Genomic DNA, 23,367 nt, shown 5'->3' with positions numbered 1-23,367 from the left:
GCTGATGAGATTGTAGAGCAACAGGAACTCTCACTTACTGCTGGTAGGTATACAAATGGTGCAGCCATTTTGGAAGACAGTTTGGCAGCTTCTTACAAAACTAAGGAGAGGTTTACCATACAAGCCAGAAATTATACTCCTTATTTACCCAATATTTATCCAGAGGAGTTAAAAACATATGTCTACATAAAAATCTACACACAGATGTTTATAGACGCTTGACTCACAATTGCCAAAACTTAGAAACAGCCAGGAGTGGGGCTAGGGATTTAGCTCAGGGGCACAGCGCCTGCCTGGCAAGCGTGAGGTCATGAGTTCGATTCCCCGTACCGGAAAAAAAACAAAAAAAAAGTACCACTCAAAATATTCCCCTTTGCTTCAAATACACTTTTCCCATCATTCTTGCCATTTTCAGAAGCAGTTCTGGAAGTTCTCTTTTCCGTCTTTACGAGATGTGATTAAAAAAAAAAAAAAAAGTCCTGAATGTTGCTGCTAAGTGCCATCCAGTGAGGAAGCAGGCCTGTAAAAACATTATGTGTCCTAATCTATCTTATTCACCAGGTCTGGCACTGTGTGACTTCTGTCTCTTTCCCAAAGTCAAAATGACTATGAAAGGTAAACGTTTTGAATCAATTCAGAACATTGAGGCAGCCGTGAGTGCAACTAAAGACACTCATGGAAAAGGTCTTTCCAAACTACTTCAGAAAGTAGAACGGTGGGATGTGTTCAAAGTGAGGGCGGAGAATTTTGGAGGACATGAACTGCAATGTGTTATTTTTCTATAACACATTTAAAGATTTAACCATTCACTGTATTTTTTCAGTCATGTCTTGTACACTGTGGTATATCCGGACCATGCAACAGTACTTAATGATAAAGAGAAGTGAGCTATCAAATCATGAAAAGACACAGCAGAAACCTAAATGCATATTACTAAGTCAAAGAAGCCAATGTGAATAGGCCAAACACCATATGATTCCAAATATGTGGCATTTTGGACAAAGTAAAAGTAAAGAGTAAAATGATCAGTGGTTGTTAGAGGGTGGTGGGGATGGAAGGATAAACAGGCAGAGTACAGAAAATTTTTAGGGCAGAGGAAACTACTTTATATGATACGACGATGGTGGATACACATCCTGACACATTGGTCAGGACTCACAGAATATACAACACTGTGAGTGACACTAATGTTGGCTCTAGACCTGGGGTGAATGAGTTGTGTCACTTTAGTATAGGTTCATCAATGATAGCAAATGTTCTCTCTCTTCTCATAGATGTTGACAACGGAGGGAGAAGGCCACATATGTGGGGTGCAAAGGATAAAGGGGAATCTCTGTAATGTCCTTCCAACTTGCTGTGAACCTAAAACTGCTCTTTTTAAAAAGTCTGTATTTTTTAAAAGGCCCAAGGCTTTTCTGTCTACCATTAGTCCACAAAGCCTCCAGGAATGCATGCAAAGCACGGGCCTGTCACTCCCCTCCGCTGCTCTCCTCAGGCTGCCTTTGGACAGCTGTCTCCTTCAAGGCTGCCCCCCGAGGATTTATTTTAAGTTTATTTAACTTGCAAAACAAGATGGAGTTGGAGGCTTGTGGGATAAAGGGCTTTCCCCACTGAAAGTCAGAGATGTTAAAAGAGAAACTTTCAGAGACACTTGGCAGAGGAGTCCACTAAAGTAACCATCACTTACTGCACATCCCCGTGTCCCTTCCTGAAGAAACTTCGGGGCCTGGCCTGGCCACTGCCCAGCATTCAACCAGAGCAGCCAATTACCCCAGGCCAGTATTTGCCCTTATTCTGTAGAGGGCTCCCCAAGGCACAGCAATTGAATGAAATCACTGTCACTGCACTGACCTACGGAGATGGTGTGGCAGGTTAATGGACAAGCTTCAGTGTCAGGCATTTGAACTGCAGCTTTGTTGCTTATTACCTGTGTGATCCTGGGTGAGGAACTTGACCCAGAGGATTTCTGGGAATAATAAATATTCCCAGAATAATAAAAAGACAATATACACAAAGCACTTAGTGCCTGGTAGCTAATATCTAAATATCATTGATAAGGCTGCAACTTTCAGGATAGGAGCACAATTTTACAAGTCTCTGAATGTAATATAACTAATAAAATGCTATTGGAAGGCTACCCAAAGGTATGACCTAAAACCCAGAATGAGTTGGGTATTGTTATAAAATGAGAAATTTTTAGGAGTTTCTAACATTTAAAATAGTTTAGTTGATTTAACATTAATATTTTGTGTGACTTAACGAGAAAAATGTTCAGAGAACTTCAGAGTGTTAAAAATAGCATCCAAAATCAACAGAAACAATGAACAAATGATGTATCCCTTATAATCAGAAAGATGTTTATACTTTGTTAAACCCATGCTTGATATAGCAGTCTGCCTGGAATCTCTTTTTCTCAGGCGGAAAGAATAAACCTAATCCTAAGAGCACAATCCCTGACAGAATTTACATTTTTAAGCAAAGTGATGCACACTTTTCTCCTTAAGAACCTATTATAGTGTTTAAAATGCATGGCATCTGAATATTAAATCACAAGAACTATGCCAAGTGATACCACCAAATTGTCATGTAGATTTTCTTCCAAGGAAAAGAACTAAAAATATACACAAATACACTCAAACTACCCAGGCTTCACTAGGTTCTTTTGGAATTTTTTAAAAATGCATTTTATATTTAACCCATATGCTTCTCATATGACTTTCCTTTTTATGGAAATGCAAGCTCTGTTTCAGGCACTTGGAAGAAACTGGGTCTATGAAGATAACGGAAGAAGAATAATTAATAGTTCCATTCTGAATCATGCTTGAAAACTGCAAAGTCTTAGGGCCAAACCCTCCCCAAATGAGTCCTATCAGTAAAGAAAAAGGAAGGCAGGACTAAATTTAAGCAAAGCATACAGTGAACACATTTTTGGTGTATGTTGAAATAATACATTGACTTTCAGTACCAGTGAATGCTGGATAGTATTATCAAATAACCAAATTATGAAATAATTTTAACTTAAAGATTCAGCACCAAAGAACTAATTAGTGTCTGCCTTACAATACTGAACTGAAAGTTGGAACTCCAGTTGGTGGGTGGCATTCTTTCTAACAGAAGAGTGAAGAAATTTAGAAACAGAGGACTGTCCATTGCTGGGGGGACAAAAGGGAAAAGGAGGAAAACATGGGTAGGAGAGCCTTTCCTTGTCTTTTCGGAATGGAAGTGGATGGGCAAAGCAGCCATCCCTAAAGCTGGTGCACCCGGGATGCAGACTGAGGATGAGGCATGAAGGGGGAGTCAGACAGGTGCTCCAATACCCTGGCTCCCAGGAGTCTGCTTTAGACAGTCTTTGCCACTTGTACAGGCCAGCTCATCTTTGCTGTGTGCTGTCTGCCTCCTCTGCTCAGGACAGCTGGGTGTATCCAGGGCAAACAGTGCCTCTCCATTTATCCTGTGCTTCTCTCTAGCTCTAAGGAGGAAACTAGTAAGAGGCTGAAAACACACCAAAGAAAGAAAATGGGAACAGTGGTTTCTTGTTCATCTACTTATTCTGACTGGTGGAATGAATGAGACTATAACCATTTATTCACTGAATATACCATAACTAACCCACCTTCCAAGATACTAGAGAGATGAGGGATGTCAAGATTATGAAAATTCCTACTGAATGGTTACAGCTGCTTAACCTGGCTTGTTGATTAAAGAGGTGACAATATTTTGGCTCCATGTGAAACAGCCCAGGACTGCTTATGAACTACAGCAAGCAGCAGGCTGGGAATGGCAGTCCGTGAGAGGACTTCATTTCTGACATTATTGGTTCTTTTTACACTCTCCCTTCTCTAACATTAGTCCCTAGTTGTTTTCCAGTTTGTCCAAGACTCTGGCTCAGGAGACCCTCAATAAAGGTTTCATAGAAAAGCAAATATGTAGCTGGGGCTCGGGTTCATCAAGAATTGTTGGGGGCCTATCCTCTCAAGCTCAGAAGTGGCTGCACCAAATGAATAACTTTAGGAGCCAAAGCCAAGTCATTGGCCAATGACAGACATTAATTATAGGTAGCCACTATTTCTTCCATATGAAGTAACAATTCTCCAGTGGCACAGTGGGAATTCTCTTAACTCTGCCTGAGAACAGTTTGTAACCAAGGTAACCAGCCATCAGGATTAGACATCATTTAAGACTTAAAGTATGGCCGCTTAAAACATAACCAAAAATATGTTTTGGCTCCACTGCTGGTTTTCATTAATAATTCTTACAGTTCTTTAAGTGTTAAAACATCACAAAAATAGCCTTAACAACCTTGGGTATTTCCTTTTAATTGTCTGTACCTGTGAAGCTATCTGAAGAACATCCACTTAAAAAAAATCCTGGCTGACTGGAGATATTTTTTCCTACAGAAGTCCACAGACATTGTCATTTCTCCAGAAACCACTAGATTTGGCTGTTTAAACCAACACTTCTGTTTCAACTACATAATATTTATAAAATCCAAAACCCCAATAAAGGAGGCCACCTCCCACCAGTCCTGAGGACACAGTGCCTTTTGGGAGACCCAGAAACATCAGGCTGCTCTCTTGTTTCCTATCCAAGTACCTCCTCTTTCACACATTTTACAGAACATAAATTATGACAGTTTTTTTTTTAAAAAGAATGCGAATGTGCTATTTGACCAGAAAACATGAGGCCTGTTCATGTACAAAGAATTTTAGAGAAAATAGCACAGCCTCAAAAATCAATCTGGCTGCTGCTTCTCCTCAGGCGAAAATTAATTTCTCCCGCTGGCTGGCAACTGAGCACGGGCAGACTTTCCACGGATGTTTTGCATGGCTGAGCACCAGACAAGTACGGAAAAAGCAGTGTAAACTTTCTGCAAATTAACACCACTCAGTTGACGACACACTTCTTATTCCTTTCCTCTCTGCCTAGATGTTTAGTGCTGGAGAAATAATGAAATCCAGAAGAGGCTACTGTTTTAACTCTTTGACAGGAGAGCAAAGATTGGCCTTTTGGGTTCAGGACAATAAATATACACAGACACACAGACACACACGAAGAGGGAGAGAGAATACGAATATGAATCTCCTTTTTTTTTTTTTTTTTTTTGTTTTCTCCGGTACTGGGAACCGAACTCACGACCTTGCGTATGCCAGGCAGGCGCTTTTGCCGCTGAGCTAAATCCCCAGCCCCTATGAATCTCCTTAAACCTAGCCAACCATGCTCTTCCAAGGATAGCTTAGTGCATCCTCAGAGTGACCAGCACCATCTTCCTGGTGTCAGGACCTGGCTGCTGCCGTAGACGGAGCCACAGGCTTTTCGTTCCCACAGCCCAAAGATCTTGTGTTCTGTGTGCCTTTCGAACGAAGGGGAAGAACACAAGCTGCTAGAATGGAGGTAGAACAACGCAAACAAAGAATGGGGCCTGGTTTCTAGTCGCGGAGATTCCTTAAAACCTTAAATACAAATTTTGAGGTCTTCTGAAGGAAAACTACACCAGTTCTTTCAAAAGTATACAAAACTGTATCTTCTCCTTTCAGTTTGACTGGTAATTATAGGGCAGAATTTATACATCAGCAGATTTGAGTAGCAGTTTCAGCAACCCACAAAGCCTGGCAGATATTAAAGCACCATTATTTTACCAAACAAGCCAGGAGCCCTCATTCCCTTGAGGCAAAACAGTGTCTGCTTAAGGCACAGATCTGGCTACCTCAGGGCTAGAGAATAATTCAGACAGCTGGCTGCTAGCGCCACTTGCAGTACAAATCAAGAGACAGGAAAGGAAAAGCATCTCTGGAGACAGGTGGCCCATAAATGGGCTTTTTTTTTCCTTGAGAGTTGGAGGATGCTATGAAGCCCCTTAAGTATACTTACTATATACTTAAGATATATATAATGAATATATACATTCATTTTCTAGAGAGAGTATCTCCACCTTTCAGAGGATTCTCAGTGAGATCCCTGATCCCTCATGGAGCTAATAATTCCCGGAGCCAGAGGAAGGCCTCGCTCTCAGCTGCAGAGTAAGTATATAATAAAGCAGGTGGTGGTTTACCCTCAGGAAAAAGTCACAATATCAGTAGTGAGTTTTTTGTGCTCAAGCAGTGCTGCAGCAATAAGTCTCTATAATAGTGTTAAACTGTAAATTATCCTGTGGGTTCTAAAAACATATTGTACATACTGGTTTTAAAAGGGGCTTCTCCGATAAAGCATTTGAAGACATTTTTACTGCACCATTATTTTGGTATGGAATCAAGATGCTACTCAAATATTCATTAATTAACAATTAACTAAACAATTTTATTTGTTCTCCTGAAATTAATAAGAGCTTTCTTGGGAGAGATTTAAGAGGTTTCAGTTAGTTTGAAAACAAAGGGTAAACACCAGAAGTCTGTGGTAACACCTTGATTCAGCCCACCCTGAGGTCAGTGTTGACTCTGACAGGTGTCAGTGAGGGGGTTCAAGGTCTAACCTCACCTCGAGAAGCCCGAATGCAAAAGGATATGGGGCGTGCATGAGTGCAGTAAGAGCCCTGGTAGGAGAAGACGATGTCACAGAAGTGAACACCTTCTGCAGCCTGACATACAGACTGAACCTAAACACTTCCAGTAAAGATGCTTATTAAGAGAAAATGGGCAGGCTGAATTTTCCCATCTTAGTTTCCTTTTCCCTACATGGTCTGATACCTGCCCAAACCCTGTCCTGAGTAGGCCCTGTTGATCAGTGGTGGGAAACCCGGACAGTAACTTACCAGATACAGGTGGCTGGTCACAGGAGGAGCTCCCAGATCCAGTGCCTGCCCTCGCGGAGCCTGGAAGCCTCACATCATCCCCCTCCTGGGGTGTGTCGCCCCCCTCTGCCCTGCCGGCTACTTCCTCAGTGGGGAGGCCCATGCCATAGGCACACTGGGGCAAGTGTCCACATTTCAGGGAACTCATGAAGGGTTCATGGTCCTTCCCAGGAGGCCCACAGCCTGTGCAGCTGTCTGCCAAGCTGGCACTGGCTGCCCAGCGTGGGCCACCACCATCTTCCACCTCTTTTTGTGAATATTTTGCAGGGGACTCGGGAATCCAGTCAGTCCTACATGGGGGCTTCGTGACGTTGCAGCTTTCTGAATCCACAGTGCTCTCAGTTCCTGTGAAGCACTGGCTTAAACTGTCATTCTCCCCCACCTCCAGGGGTTCAGAGAAAGCGGGTGTGGATTTGCTTCCAGGCTGGGTCTGGAACAGTGAACAGTCTGGGGACTGCGAGGGCCTGTCTGTGTACTCATCTTCCATGGGAATCTGCCTGAAGGGGTCCCCCTCAATCTCAACCAAAGAGAATGTCCTGGCTTCTTCGCCCTGAGCACAGGGCCCAGCTCCTGCGCATGCACCCCTGAAGACACCAGCACCATCCGAACAGCACATATCTTGTGGAATCATCTTCTCCTCCAGAGTCAGCAGTAAGACACCTTCACTTACTTCATGCTGCGGAGAGGCTGCCAAGTGAACACCGTTACAACTGTCACCTGAGGACTCCTGCAGATACAAATTCAGGAGGCAGAGGCATCAATACCTAGCGCTATTAGAACATGCTAATAGCTAAACATTGCTAACAACAGTGTTTATCCTAATTATTTCCACCATAACAAGTACAGATGGCACATTCACCACAGCACTTGATTTGTTTTATTCAAAATTATAGCGTGCAGGAGAGCCCTAAAATGGAATACAGCCAGAAATTAATTAATCTTACTGCATTTCAAAGGAATAGCATATTCACCCCTGTGCAAGGAAAGAATGATTTTTTGGGTGTTTTGTTTTGTTTTGTTTTGTTTTGTTTTGTTTTGTTTTGTTTTGAGACAAGGTCTCACCATGTAGTTCAGGCTGGCCTTGAACTCACTATGTAGCCTAGGCTGGTGTCGAACTCATAGCAATCCTCCTGCCTCAGCCTCCCAAGTGCTGGGATTATAGGAGTGCACCACCACGCCTGGCTGAGCACAACATTTTGATTATATACTATCAATATAAATAGATGACAATATTACCATAAAACCAAACTGTAATTAAATACTAAACTCTAGTTAGTAGCTCTGTGTTTTCTGTGGTAAGGTTTAGTAATTCTGAAACTACTTTCTGTGTATTCTGTAACTGAGCAGATGAGTAAACATACTGAGAGTAAAAGGAGCCAGATGTCATAGTCCTAGAGAAAAGTAGATTCAAATACAAGAAGAGGAAAAGATGAGAATGAATCCTTTAGTGTTGGGACTGGAATTAGAGAATTCAGTATGATCTTAAAGCTGATATCTAAGAAAATAGGCTTAAAAAATAAAATAGAATGGGTGGAATTTTAGTATCAAATGTGAATTACAGAATAGTATCATACTATTATAAATTTTAAATTTCTTGATTTTGACAAACGTACATGGCCATATGTGAGAATGTTCTTATTCTTAGGAAATATACACTGAGGTATTTAAAGATATAAGAACACACCATCTCCATTCACTTTAAAATGATTCAAGAAAAATACGCATATTCATATTCTAAGAGAGAGAAAGCAAAGAATAAAGCAATGTGATAACATATACAACTGGTGACAGGGTACAGGGTCATATGGCAGTTTGTTATCATAGTCTCACTATTTTTTGCTGTAATTTTTAAAGTATCAAAATAAAAAGTTACCAAAATAACTATTAAGAGCAAAGGAGAGTTGTAGCTTGTTCCTTCTAGGACTCTGTACTGGGCAGTCAAGATTGGAACTAGAAAAAGAGCACGTGCAGAGGGACAGCAGTGAGGGCAGGGAAGCTCGGTGTGGCGTGCTTGGCTAGCAGGGGTAAGGGTCTGGGTTTGATCCCAGGGAAACAAACACACAAGGAATGGGACAGTGACAACAAAACCAGGCATTTGGACTGAGCATTGACCTGGACCCTGAGTAAGTCAGCAAGAAACATCCTTGGATTTGAGGCTTGGCACCGTACGAGGAGGAGCCCCTTAAGTGATGGGGCTCAAGAGTTGACTGCTTACGGTCACATCAGGCTAATTTGTGAAAGTTCTTAAAGAAGGCACTAAAGTCTTTTAACTTTACCTTATTTCCGCTTAGGCGACTGCAAGCATCATTGACCCAGTGCCACAAATTCGCTAAAAAAAAAGAAAAAAATAAAAAAAAGAAGCAAGGATAAGGGCTTCATATTACACTTCCCGGGTCCTTTTTAAAGTAATTTTTTTGTATATTTCCTACTTCTTTTTTACATATGTTTGTATATTGAAGTTATACAACATGGCGGTACAGGATCAATATGGGTAGTAAGATTGCTACTGTAGTAAAGCAAATCAATGTATCTGTCATGTCACACAGTTACCCGTATGTGTGCATGCATGTGTGTATGTGGCAACAAGAGCTAAATTCAGCTTATTTAGCAGAAAAGCCTGAATAGTATTCTCCAGACTTGTTCATCATGTATACATGCTCCTTTGTGTCCTTTGACCTGCATTTCCCCATTTCCTCTCCCCTTGTCCCTGTAACCACACTTTTACACTTTTGTATATTTGACTTTCTTTTTTTGATGGTGCTCCATGTGAGAACAACTTATTTTTCTGTGTCAGGCTCAGGCCCATGTTAGTTCAATACTGTCTTAAACTACTCCGGGGCCAGTGTTTCAGTGAGTGAGCCTGGAAGTAAATGCATTTAAAAACAAATAGACTGGGGCTAAGGGTGTAGCTCATTGTAGGCTGCATGGCGGGCATGCGTGAGGTCCTAGGTTCATAACCAGTATAAATAAATAAATACACTGATTTAAAGACCATGAAAATATATGCAAGAGAAAGAGAGAGGGAGAGAGAGACGAATTGTAATCCAGCATGGCAGGTGTATCTAAAAGTGTACTTTGATTTAGTGTAAGTGTCTTACGTGTTTTATGTGTTTTTTGCTCTATTAGTCTGACTGTTAATCTGTGTTAACTTGAGAAAGATTTATAGAATAAATAAATGAATCTTATGTTGGCAAGAAAAGAAAAACTTTAAATGGGGACGAAGGGGAAGGGGAAATAATTGAGCTGCGCTGTGCACACATACCAACTCCCCACAGTGTATGTGATTATAGTACTGCAAACGTGTGCAGGTATAAATAAAATATCTTTAAAAGTAAATAAAGACTGAAGTCATAGAGCGCGCGTATCAAAAATGGAACTTCCTGTTCTGTGTAATGAAAAATATGGGCCACTGAATTTCCATAAAATACCTGTGTTCTCATATCTGGTAATCTGAGAAACTACTTTAAAGATAACAATATGTAATACAACAACCACTGTTAATTTCCTCTCATCTTGTTTTGAAATTCTGTATCATTTTTATTTTGTTTTGTTTTTGTCTTGGTTTTTATTACTTTGTTTTTGTTCTTCCCTCTTTAAAATAAAATTTTAAAATGCCTACGTTCTCATCTGGGGCCCTCGGAGCTGCTTTTAGACTACAGACAACTGCAGTAGCCCCGCGCTGACATTCCCTCGGCAGTTTTTCACTGCCTATGGGAGACCAAGCCAGGCGTGTTAGGGGACACAGAAGATGTGTCTAGGAGACTGATTTTCCAGCAAACTGGCTATTGTGCTTTAGATCTAAAATGTCCCCCCAAGGTCTCATGTGTTGAGAGGTGGAAGTTTTTCGAAGGTGATTGTATCATTGGGGCAACATACTCAGAAGTGGCTTAATCCACTGATAAGTTCATAGATGAATGCACTGTTAAGAAGTGGGGCCTTGCTGGAAAAAATGGGTGGTGGGAATGTGACCCAAAAGGATGTATTCTTGTCCCCAGCTCCTCCCTTCTGTCTCTTGCCCTGCTTACTGGCTGCTGAGAGGTAAGTAGCTGCTGAAGGATGTGTAGCTTTCCTCCACCATGACCTTCCATCATATTTCTCCCTTGAACTCATCCAACCGAATATGGACTGCATCTCCTGAATCATGAGCCAAGACCTCTCCTCCTTTAAGTTGTGGGTGTTGGATATTTTGTCCCAGAGATGGGAAAGTGACTAAACACTAGCTCAGATATATGTACAATAAAAGTGAGGTGCAGTTTGGTACAGTGGTGCATGCTTGTAATCCTGGCACACTGGGAGGCTGAAGCAGGAGGATCTCAAGTTCATGCTCAGCCTGGGAAATAGTAATTTAGTGAGACCCTGTCTCTAATTTTTAAAGAGGGGGTTGGGGAAGTAGCTCAGTACAAAGTTTCTGGGTTGCCCTCAGTACTGCTAAGAAAAAAATTGTGAAGTACAAGCTGGGGAGTAAGGGTCAGACCCACTGAGCTCCAGCAAATCTTTTCACTACACTTTTTGCTTCTAAGAAGACTATGTTCTGCAATATATACAAAAGACATCTCCATAACTTTCATAAAATAGAAGTGATGAAATCTGAAAAGTCAAATCTCTAAATTTTAAAGTGAATTTGTATAAAGCAAAGATAAAATTCTAACCCACCTCTAATGTATATTCAATGTTGTATTCACTATTAAGACTAAATGTAGGATTTGTCAGTCCCTCACTGAAAGATCATCACAGTTCATAATAATAGCAAATGATGTCTTACCCACTGAGCCCTTAAATGTGCCAGGCACAGTGCTCACTAGATGATACGTATCATTTGGATTACAGCCTCTACTACGAGACCTTGCAATTTTACCTCTCTGAGCCTCAGTGTCCTCATCAGAAAATGGGGGAAATAACAATACCTCATGGTGCTGCTGTGAACATTTATTCAGAACATATAAATGTATATATCCATGATGCTACACACTGACTACCCAAACATGTCAGTTACTGCTATTATCAACATCATCATCATCATTTTCTTGCTTTCCTATAATTTTAAAATTTATCAAAATAAAATTACCCCAAATCAAAAGACAGTTGCAGCCCTTTCCATATACAGATCAGTACTACATGAGCACACATGGTCCTAAAAATAATGCTGTGCCCAGAGGTGGTAGCCGCTCATCATCCCTCCTTGGACAGTTACAGCATCACTACCAACTGGTGTGCCTGCACCTCTTGTGGCAGTCCCCTAATTTGGTTTCTAGTCTATAACCAGAGGGCTGTTCTTGCTTCCTGTGGCTAAGGATAAGGAGCCAACTCCTTAAAGGGTCTGCAGGGTGGTGTTACCGGGCTTATCCTGCTATGGTTCTGCTACTTTGAATTTTTTTTTTTTTTATTTTTTTGGTTTTTTTCCGGTACCAGGAACCGAGCTCATGACCTTGTGCTTGCCAGGCAGGCGCTTTGCCGCTGAGCTAAATCCCCAGCCCCTTGTTCTGCTACTTTGAGCTTTAGCTGCATGAGCCTCTTTCAGCCTCCCAGCTTGCTATATTCCCCAGTGTGCAGTTCTCTCAGCACAGGATACTGTGATTCACCTTGGTTCCAGCTGGTCTGTCAGAGCTTAGCTCACCTGTTTGCTCCTCTGGGAAGACCTGGCTGACCCAAGGCTGGGAAGACCCTTTAGCATCTGCTACCCAGCACTGGACATCTACCTTTCCATCCTCAGCTTCACTTTGGAAACCTGACACTTCCCTTGCCTTTCATCACTTCTATTTTATGAAAGATGCCTCCTCCAGAAGGCCCTGGCTGTGTCTGTGTGGTTCAGTATTGAAGCTCCAGGGTCAGTCCTGTCCCAGGTGATCAATAAACTTGTAGAACGAATGGATGAAAAGAAAGCTAGCAGTCCTAATTCCCAATCGAGTAATTAATGGGCTTACTATTTTTCCTGATAAGATATGGCAGAAAAATATTGTTAAATAGAAACAACTAAAAACCAAATGATCAGAAAGTCTGTCTCACATTAACACGACTGGTTCAGCGATCTGTATCATATGAACGTATATTATCTAAGTCCTGGGTTACAACGCTGTTAGATAAGTGAAAGGCCACCCTGAGGAAGCATTTCTGCTATATCATCTGTGACACATTTTGGACTTCACTATTTTCTTTGTTAATTCTCTCAGTAATGAATGAATTCTTAAAAAAAAAAAAGTCCCTGCTCAAACACTGCTCTTACTTAACCATCACACCTTTGGTTACCATGTTTTTCTTCATCTTTGATTGCCCAGGACATTAGTCAACATAATGTTCATAGACATAGCAAGATACGCAGAGTTACACGAAGTCCTGGATGTGATGTGGGAGAACTGACCAAATCACAGCAGAGCACATGTGGCAGAAAGAAACAAGGGAGCAACTGCAAATGGAAAAGGTGGCAAAATGACAGATGCTTCAGAAAAGAATGATTTGTGCGTGGAACGATGAAGAAATACCTTTATCAAGCTGAAGGAAGCCTTGAATCCTTTCATAATAATTATACTTCCTCTAGTTTTGTAGTATAAAAGTCAGACGATGTGATATTTAAAGACACTATCAAAAGCAACATTCGATTATCCATTCTAAGAATGAGCACCTAAATTTGACTTCATATAACTTATAATTTTAGATTCACATTTGAAGATAACACCCCAATCAAAATCTCCTTCATTTTTTATCTGAACATTCTGTCTCTTTAAATGCATACATTAAAAATGTAGATATTCAAAGATAAGTGCAACCCCCTGAATAGCTGATGCTCCACAATCTATACAACTGAAGCACAGAGTTCACAAGTCATCAGTTTCCCCAAATGCTAACCCTGGTGCAAAGCTGGCTTTTTGTTTTGTTAGAGAACAAGGAATCAGATACAGAGGGTGCTTTTCCCCTTAAAGTGCAGCCACCTTTATATAGACAGAATCTATATATAATCAGTGGACGATCTACTCATCTTCCCAAACACTGACCTACAAATATATTGTATCTACTTTTTCAAGATTAATTTTCAAGGGCTGGGGATATAGCTCAATGGTGCAAGCGCCTGCCTGGCAAGCATGAGATCGTGAGTTTGATTCCCGGTACCGCCCCCCCCCAAAAGAAAGATGAATTTTCTTTTTTTTTTTTTTTTTTTGGTTTTTCTCCGGTACCGGGAACTGAACTCACGACCTTGCACTTGCCAGGCAGGCGCTTTGCTGCTGAGCTAAATCCCCAGCCCAAAAGATGAATTTTCAAGCACCATGACAGACACAGTACCTGTTACTGCTTTCCCCCTTTTTCTGTAGTAAACACCAAAGATGACGGCAGCCACCAACGCCACAGACACGAAGAGAAGCAGAATGATTAAGCTGGGCAAGTACATCTGGGGCTCTGTGTTGGAAGAAAATGAAAAACTTAAAGGTCATTTAATTTTATGAAATTTAAAAACAAAACTCTAGAAATCCAACCTCAGAGTCATGGGTGTGGGTCTGGAACGACAGAAGCAGGGAGCGCTCAACGCCTAACTGGGCATTTTTCGAGAGCTCACATTGCCAAGCCCGGCTCTGCGCAGCCTGGCTCCATCTGTGTGCAGTCCGTCCAGGATCACCACTGCGTCTCTACCTCGTAACAACTCCCGCTCTGTGCACCACACCACCCTGCTTCCTGTCTCCTTTTGCCTGCAGGCAGAAGGAAGCTTTCATCACTTTTGTCCAAATACCAGCATGGTGCCAGCGTTTCAGTGGCCGTGAGAAGAACCGCCGCCATCCTAGAAGTGTTTTTGCTATTTCAGCTCTGATGCAATGTGGACTCCATCATTTTCCTCATTGCTCCTCAGTCACTTCTTTGTTAGAACCTTGTACTATAAGCCCTTGGTTCCTAGATCCCCACCTTTCCTTTCCTTCTCTCTCCTTTTAAAAAAATATCAGTTTACTTCCTTTGTTATTTTTCATACTATTTTTCAGTTACTTTTCATCTCCCAAATGGTCTTTTAGAAACTCTTCTCTGACTGTGTAACTTCATATCCACTGGCTCTAATGTCTTCCTGTTTCTCAAAATGTCAAATTTAAACCCTTCCCTGTCTACCCTATTGTTCTGTGATCTGTGCTCTCTTGCCTCATTAGAAAGGTATTCCTGCTACTTCTCTTATTCGAGTATCCGCGCCGACCTCCACACTGCCCCACTCACTTGGAGTGACCAGCCTCCTTCATTAACCAGCAACTTTCTGTCTATCTTTGAAACTGTGCATAAGAGTAACAAAATGCTCCCTGAGTCATGACAGCTAGGTTCTAACAAGTTGCCATCTCTGGTTCATGACCAAAACGTCCCCACAAACCCCTTACTGGGACTATCACCACCCTACTGTGTCTGAGATTTTTCATTTATGTTTGCAGTTTTGTTTTCTTTTTGTGTATAAATGTATCATTAATTGTCTCCACTCCAGTGTAAAAAGTTTTCAAGTACTCTAGCGTGTACAAGACTTGGGTTCAAGCCCTAGCACTACTTTTTTAAAAATCAAATAAGGGGCTGGGGATTTAGCTCAGCGGCAAAAGCGCCTGCCTGGCAAGCGCAAGATCGTGAGTTCGGTTCCCGGTACCAGAGAAAAACAAAAAAAAAACCAAAACAAAAAATCAAATAAATAGCATAACTAGATTTAAAATGCTAGTGAAAATTAAATACTGAGCTGGCCATGGATAGGATGAAATGAAAAGGGACAGGTGAACCCCTGCAAATACAGCATGCTATTCCCAAGACAGCCAGACAGCTGACCACACGGGCACATCTACCATCCAACAGGCTTGGGTCAAGCATACCCTGCGGCAGTTTTCTAGATGGCAGAGAAGAACTGCAAACCACATCTGATTTCTCTGTCCCATGATGTTCTTCTGTCTTCCCAAGAACAGTACAGCTGTGAAGGAAAGAATAGTTCAGTGCTTTGGTTTAATATTGTTTTAAATACAAAACCAAAAAACAATTCTACTGTACTATGAGTAGCTTGCCAGGTCCTTCAGGAAGGGAGCTCATGTCTTCTTGGACATTTGTATCCACAGGGGAATGGGAGATCACAAAAGCAAAGTTGTTAGAGAACACTCTAAGACTGCTGAGAGCACGGAGAGTGAGAGTGTAGTAAAGGAGATTCCAAATGCTTCAATTACCATGGCTAAATGGTGAACTTTTGATAAATCCTTTTTTGAAGTTGAAAAATACAGAGTATATTGTCAACATAAAACTTGGATGCATGGATCAAAACATCAGCATTTAATAAGAATACACTGGGAACTGAAAGAATCATTACATGGGAATTCCACCATAGATAAACTCACGTAAGTGTGTCATAGCATAAATGGGTTAATTATCCTTAATCTAAAAATCTAACATACCAAATGCTTTAGAATATGAAATTTTTGAGTACCAACATGACTCCACAATTAGAAAATCTGACACTAGGAAACTTTGTTTTACTCACAAACATAATTTAAAATAACATATAAAATTACCTTCATACTATGTGTACAATATGTATGCAAAACAAAATGAATTCTGTGCTTAAACTTGGTTCTCCTTTCATCTCATTATGTATATGAAAATATTCCAAAATGTGAACAAATTTTGATTTTTTTTTCAGGTACCAGAAATCGAACTCATGACCTTGTGCTTGCAAGGCAGGCACTGTGCCGCTGAGCTAAATTCCCAGCCCCGTGAAAAAATTTTGAAACCTGAAACATTTTTGGTCCCAAGCATTTTGGATAAGGAACATTTAACCTCTATATGAGATTATACATTACAAAATTATACGTTACTGTAAGAGACGGGAGACCATCCAAATGACTATCAAGAAATTATCAAATAAATTATGGTACATTTGTACAATGAATTTCTATGTTGCTTTAAAGAGCCACAAATATCCAGAAGGCATCAACATACACAGGAAGCTTCTACGTACACATGTATAGTGCACACATACAAACTCTGGATGAATAAAACAGCGATGTTGGGAAATTTGGAAAAGCCAGAATGATAAGTGAATGAGAGGAAATGTCATAAATTGGGCTGAGGTCTAACTCAGTGGTGGGGTGCTTGCCCCCTGTATTCCAATTCCCAGCATCGTGGAAAAAAGTCATAAGTCATTTTCAACCAAATAAAGTTAGAAAAAAATAAAGAAGATATACACATTAAGTTATAGACTACTGAATTTAGTAAGTAACACAAAGCTCCTGTCACACTTCAGGTTGAAGAAGGGGGTTGACTAGTTTATTTTCCCCACACTGAATTGACAGATGTTTTCCTAAGAGGAGCCTCACTGAATGGAATCAGCCTGTTTTCAACCCAGATGAGATGGTGGAGGTTTAGGTGCTTAAAAAACAACCAATTCTTTTGGCTCCAAACATATTGTTACTTACTTGGTCCAGGGTTTGCATTTGTCCGTGGAAGAAAAGGAATCTGAGAAGTAGCCTGCAAGGCAAGGCTTGCACACCGTGTCCATGTTGAGCTGCACTGTCAAAAAGACAACAGACCAAACAAACGAAAACAAGCAAGGACACTTAGAGATCAGCCAGAACAGTGCTCCACATGTGCTGTCCCTTTCCACTTCTTGTCCCCATCCTTGCCCTTCCCTCCCCACCAATGGCTTCCACGCCCCAGCTTAGGCCTAGCAAGCAGTTCTGATGTCCACAGTGAGAATTGTGTTCAGAAAGGTAACTGGCTCCATATCAGGCCACCACCACCAGTATCGATGCCAGCTCTGGTCCTGAGTCTCTGCTGTTCAGAAGTGGTCAGAGAGGCACCTGCCTCTTGATCTGGCAATGTGATTTGCCTTGAAATTATATTATCAAAAGCCAGTTAATACTGAATAACTTACATCAAATCAAATAGCTTTTTAAAAGATGAACACACTCTAGAAGATTCTGAGAAGGCTTCAAAAACAAAGAGGCTTTCCAAGGGGCTACCAGGCATCAAAGAATTAAGGGCATTCCTTTCCATACATTTGACTTCCACAGGACTCTTTGATGACACTGACCCACTAGGAGCCTCTTGCAGGCTTTCCTTCCTTCCTCCCTTTTACAATCGTGCTTCCACCACATAAAAAGAAGGCACACTTCTTACATACCCCAAAGCCTGCTATGGTGCCAAACAGAATGACGATGGAAATAGTGGTAATGTCAGAGCTTCTGTGTTCACAGCACCCCAGTCTAGCTTCTCTCGTTCCCTATCTAAGGTCCAAAGTGCACCATAAAAGAGGATACTTGGGACCAGGTTGAGTTGTTCTGGGTTCAAATGTACTGCAAAGTTGGACAGGAGTGAAATTCTCACCCCGCCATCTGAAGCCCTCTATCGTCTACTTATTATCAAAGAATGCATCGTCGGGGCTGGGGATTTAGCTCAGTGGCAAAAGCACCTGCCTGGCAAGCACAAGGTCGTGAGTTCGGTTCCCGGTACCGGAGAAAAATCAAAAAAAAAAAAAAAAAAAAAAGAATGCATCGTCCCCAAAGGTGCAGAGCATGGAGAGCATCCACCAGAAACCCTGAGGCAGCAGCACCTGTTTCACACAAGTGTAAAACTTGTGCAAAGGCTCTGCACTTTGTCTGTCTTAGAATCAGGATTCAGGGGGAGCTGGCTGTGACAGAGAGGTTTAATAATTTAAAAATCAAGGTAGACTTTTCCATAAGAAAGCAGGTCTGGGTCAGTCAATGCATATGATGCATATGATAGATAATAAGGATTGACTATGTCAGTTAGATTCTGTGATACATATTTTCCTCCACATGAACTGAAATAAATAATAGTTTAACTCTCCCAACTCTGTCCAAGTATGTTGGCTTAAAACAAGGTATCTCTAAGTGAAAGATTAACAGGCATTGTTACATCTTGAAAACACTGCTTTGTTATACTTTCTAGAAATAAGGAAAGCAAATGACTCTAAAGAATGCTTCTGTCAAGTTGAAAGTATTTTAGTCAGCTAATTTTGATAGGAATTAAAAGTCAGTCAGAGTGGGGCTGGGTCCTCGAGGGAGTCAAGGCACAAGATGAGACCTATCAAAATTGTGCCTAGAGATGAAATGGCAGAGAGCCAGGCCTACAAGCTGCCTAGGGACAGATAGCAGCTTGAGATTGTACTGTACTCAGCACCACCCAGGCTAGTGAGCCTAGCTAAGGTATCAGATGCATAGGTGGGTGACCAGAATACCCTGATCCTTATTTCCCAGAATGCCTTTGTTTTTTCTGCCTCATAAGTTATAGATACGCTAAAGTTAGTGATGCCTATGGTATACCCTTCCTATGTACCTAACTTCCCTATTAGATCATTATTAGCTACCTGGCTATATTTATACTCCTGTAGGCTGATTGTAGTTTTACCCATAGTTACCCAAGTTTTGATTTTGCTGTATAAAATGCCCTGGACAAACCAGTCTCAGTGGCCTCCCATTCAGAACTCTTCCTGTCTCTCAGGAGCTTTCTCTTGATAAGCTTTTACTATTCTTAGCCTCCCTTGTCCTTTGATTATCAAGAGACACAAACTTAGCACATCTGACATTTAACAGGTCGGGAGTCACTTCCTCATGACAAGAAGATTTCTATTTCTTTACTTAAAACAAAACTGAAGGATACAATTGAGTTATTAAATGACAGATGATGAAAAATAACTTCTGATGTCACATCACTATGTGATTATGGACATAGAACTCAGAGGGCACTGAAGTAACTTGGGGACACCTCAGGAACAGGTTTCTTTCTCAACACATATCTATGACCACAAAAAGTGGAAAAAGAGCTAACTGCATTTAAGCAATAAGCAGCCTTCAACCATGAATCTATAATAGGAAAACATCCTGCTCATTATGAAGTTTAAAAGCTTTTACTTTTATGATTATAATATAGCAAAATATATTCATCTGTGACAAACTGTGTAATAACGCATGTGGTGGCAACTCAGTCCAGAAGAAATATGATTTTCTTGTCAGAAACTTGTCACCACAATTTTTTTCAAATTGAGATTTGAAATATGTGCCCTTTTTGATATAAAGGAATATAAAAAGGTAAAAGCCCTCCAAGCATAAACATATTTTGGGATAAAATTTCATAGGGATGATGAAGTGCATACAAATTAAAAGGAGAGAAAGAAACTCCATGAAGTTCTTGAGTGAAAAATGATTAGTGCATTTTAAAATGGATGGTGCTGGGTATCAAATTGCTATGGTGTTTAGAGTCCAATGACTATTTTTAAATGTGTTAACTGCAGTTATAATTCCCTGGTAACTAAATCCTTAGCAACTCTTTAAATTGGTAATAAAAAACTGTAGACGTCAACTGAGGTGCGTGGTTTTTTTCTCCTCAGAGGGTGCACAATTGAAAAAAAAAGAGCGAGAGAGAGCTGGGAGTGGTGATGCAGCCCTGGAACCTAAGCACTGGAGAGACTGAGGCGGAAAGACAGAAAGGTCAAGACTGGCCTGGACTACTCAGGAGGCTGGAGCCCGTCTGGGCTATGTACATGGTGAGACTATCTTTAAGAAACTGAAGGATCCCTGTGCTACCCTATGCATCCTAGGGTTTCACTGCTGCTGGAGCAGCCCGAGCTCCACAGTGGTGTGACAAGGGCGTGCAGGCTCACCACTCATATTCCCTTTGAAGAACCTGAGCCAGTGATCCTTCCTCAGACCTTGACGGCACCTTCTCTTGTGGGAGATCAAGGGTCTCCACCCCCAGGTTCCTCCAGTGTCATCTGGCTCCTTGGAGCATTGATGTTCCCCATCTACCCACCCACCCACCTGGGGATGCAGCCCAGATCCTTCACCCTGAACTACACCCCCAGTACCCACTCCTTCCTCCTGTTTTAGACCACGAACACCAGTCCCCAAGTTCTTTTTTTTTTTTCCCCCCCGGTACAGGGAATCGAACTCATGACCTTGCGCTTGCTAGGCAGGCGCTGTACCGCTGAGCTAAATCCCCAGCACCCTCTTCCTCCTGTTTTTGAAACAGGGTGTCACTAAGTTGCTAAATTGCCCAGGCTGGGCTCCAACTTGCCATCCTCCTGCTCCAGCTTCCCAGAATGCTAGGATCATAAAAGGGCCACCACGGCCTGCTTAAGGATGCCCTAAGTAAAAACTGCCCGGAGGTTCGCTGTGCCCTGATTTTCACTGCATGGCTCTGTGGGAGCGGACTGGAGCACACGCGCACGTATATACACACACACAGAGACACACAACCGTACAAGGGTGCTGGGCGCCGAAGCCGGGCGCACACTCCGCGTTGCGTCGGCAGCACTCGCAGTCCTGGCTCCAGTGATACCCAGCCGTGCAGGCGCAGCGCCGCGGGGCCGTGCGGTTCCCGGGATCCACCGCCACCAGGGCCTTGCCTGCAGGAGACAGCACAGGTCAGTGGCCACCGAGAGAGAGAAGCACAGACACGCTGTCCACCACGTGCAGCTGTCCAACGTTCAGCCCCAAAACGCCTGGACAGAGCAGCCGGCTGGCCTGCAGAATGACTCATCCAGGACGCTTGCTTTAAGGAACTCCCAAGTTCCTCCCGGCCCTTCCTGTGTTGGCACAAAAACACCAGCGGGTTTGTTTTTTTCCTTGAATAGTTTTGCGTTTTGTGAGCGTTGTAAAAAGTCAGTCTTCCGGCTAGTAGGAAGATTAGGGACGGGGGAATATGTGATCCGTATTTCAGTAAACGCAAACTCATCGAACAGTGCCCAGCTTGTTGAATTTTACTAAATTCAAACATCACCAGTAACACTGCGGCTTCTTTAGACCTAAGACAACAGGGGTTCTGGAGATTTGGATTCATCTTGACATCCTGAAGGGTCCCACGGTAGTTAGATAAGTATGGAAAGCATAGAGGCAGTCAGGGAGAATCAGTCCCTCCTCCAAACGCTTAGGATAACACATTTTTCTCTCTTTTTCATAAGACATAGCAAAACGCTTGTCTTCTTACTGCAAATCTGACCCTTCCAGTTTTTCTGTAATACTGGTTCACAGGAATTTAATCTTTGATACTACACACACATAGACGCCAGCATGCACACAGATCCTCATTACTCACAGACTCATATTTGTGAATTCACCAACTCCTAATTACTTACAAAATTACTTTGCAAACTCCAATTCAGTATTCCAGGCCTTTTCACAATCCTTCATGGACATGTGAAAAACTATGTCCATGTTGAGACACTCTGCAGGCTCCTTGCTAAGGCTGAACAGGACACACTGCTTTCTTATATCAGCTCTCCAGGGGTAACCGGTGTCCTCCCCAGAGCCTATCCAGTGCCACATGTCCCTCATTTTTACCCTTTTTATTGGATCTCCTTGTTTAAAATGGCCCCAAACATTGTGCTGTTTCATGTCCTCAGTGCAGAAAGTTGGGGTGCCCTTTAGGGAGAACACACCTGTGTGAGGTAAGCCCTGTATCAGTGTGTGTTATGCTGGTGCTTCCATGGTGCAGTGTTAATGACTCAATGACATGCGTCAAATAAAAACTAACATATAAAACAGGGTTATATGTTGAGCAGCTGATGAAAATGCTGTGATTAGTGCCTAACTTTTTTGTTTTCCCTGGGGACAACAGCTTGGGATTTGCCCATTCAGTATTTGTGGTTACTTTATAGAATATAACTCCTGTGAATAAGGAGAATCAGCTGTGTGCATACGAGCATGCACACACACAGTACAAATCATAACGTTACTGAAAACAGGCCTTGCACCTGTGTAGAACTCCACCTCAGCTGGATTGTCCAAACAGCCCTCTCACCTTGCATTCCTGAATACATTTAGGAATTTCAGGGGTAGAGGAAACAAATCAGAAATCTGTTCCTTTCTTCACTGTCCCAAATTACAGCCAAAAGAGAGGGAGCATTTCCTATGTCCATTCTTTTCAGATCCAAGCATGGTGAATCTGAAGACGTCACCGCTCTGTCCTGTGTCCACACTCGAAGCCCAAATCAGCTCTGCAGCAATGCCAATATGCAGAAACATACACATGACATGAAATGCTACATGGACACATGTCACTTCTCCAGAGGATTCCAAGGATTTCCAGTATCCTACTCAAATGTAAGTAAATGTAAGCCTGTAGGATGTTGAATTTCCTGACATTTTCTAAAATACTTTAATGCACCCAGTTTTCAGCTTTAATCAACTTTGGCAGTAGACAGAGTGAATCTTTATTTCCAAAAGACAGCAATGAGTCAAGGTCATTACTAAGCAGTAGGAAATAAAAAAAGAATCAGATGCTTCTGCTCAGTGGAGTTTCCATGTTACCTTCTCTAGCCAGAAATCTCTAGCCATCTTTAATACATTAGAAAACTTATAGTTTGAAAAATGCTTATTCCCTAGCTTTGTCCAAAGGTGGAGGCAGGGGGGACTCCAGTGAGGATTGATCCAGTAGCAATGAATCACCCAAGCATTCTGACTGAAGTCACTAAATAAAATGCACCAGTAAAGGCAGTCAGGAATCCCTGGAGAAAGGGTTGATTACAGTTCAGGGCAGGAAATGTTTAAGGTAAGTCTGGAAGCAAGGCAGCCTTTCAAGATGCCTGGGGTTGTACCAGAAGACCCGGGCCATCTTGAAGAAGTGGGATAATCTGAGCACTAATA

The 23,367-nt window shown here is 41.9% G+C and overlaps 1 protein-coding gene across 1 annotated transcript in view; it reads right to left on the bottom strand.

Annotated features, from left to right (window-relative positions):
- Tnfrsf11a (tumor necrosis factor receptor superfamily, member 11a, NFKB activator) overlaps positions 1 to 23,367 on the bottom strand; it is a gene marked incomplete at its 5' end in the record, with an annotated part of 55,829 nt that overhangs the window by 7,530 nt on the left and 24,932 nt on the right. Inside the window, 6 exon segments of the mRNA XM_005373177.2 lie at positions 6,746 to 7,511; positions 9,061 to 9,113; positions 14,057 to 14,170; positions 15,592 to 15,686; positions 17,179 to 17,272; positions 20,985 to 21,128. Coding sequence (XP_005373234.2) covers positions 6,746 to 7,511; positions 9,061 to 9,113; positions 14,057 to 14,170; positions 15,592 to 15,686; positions 17,179 to 17,272; positions 20,985 to 21,128 — 1,266 coding nt within the window.

The sequence above is a fragment of the Chinchilla lanigera genome, unplaced genomic scaffold (genome assembly GCF_000276665.1).
Source record: "Chinchilla lanigera isolate Chin_1 unplaced genomic scaffold, ChiLan1.0 scaffold00001, whole genome shotgun sequence".
Lineage (NCBI taxonomy): Eukaryota > Metazoa > Chordata > Mammalia > Rodentia > Chinchillidae > Chinchilla > Chinchilla lanigera.
The sequence above is the reverse complement of the archived record's forward strand: the minus strand, read 5'-3'. Positions and strand labels throughout refer to the sequence as shown.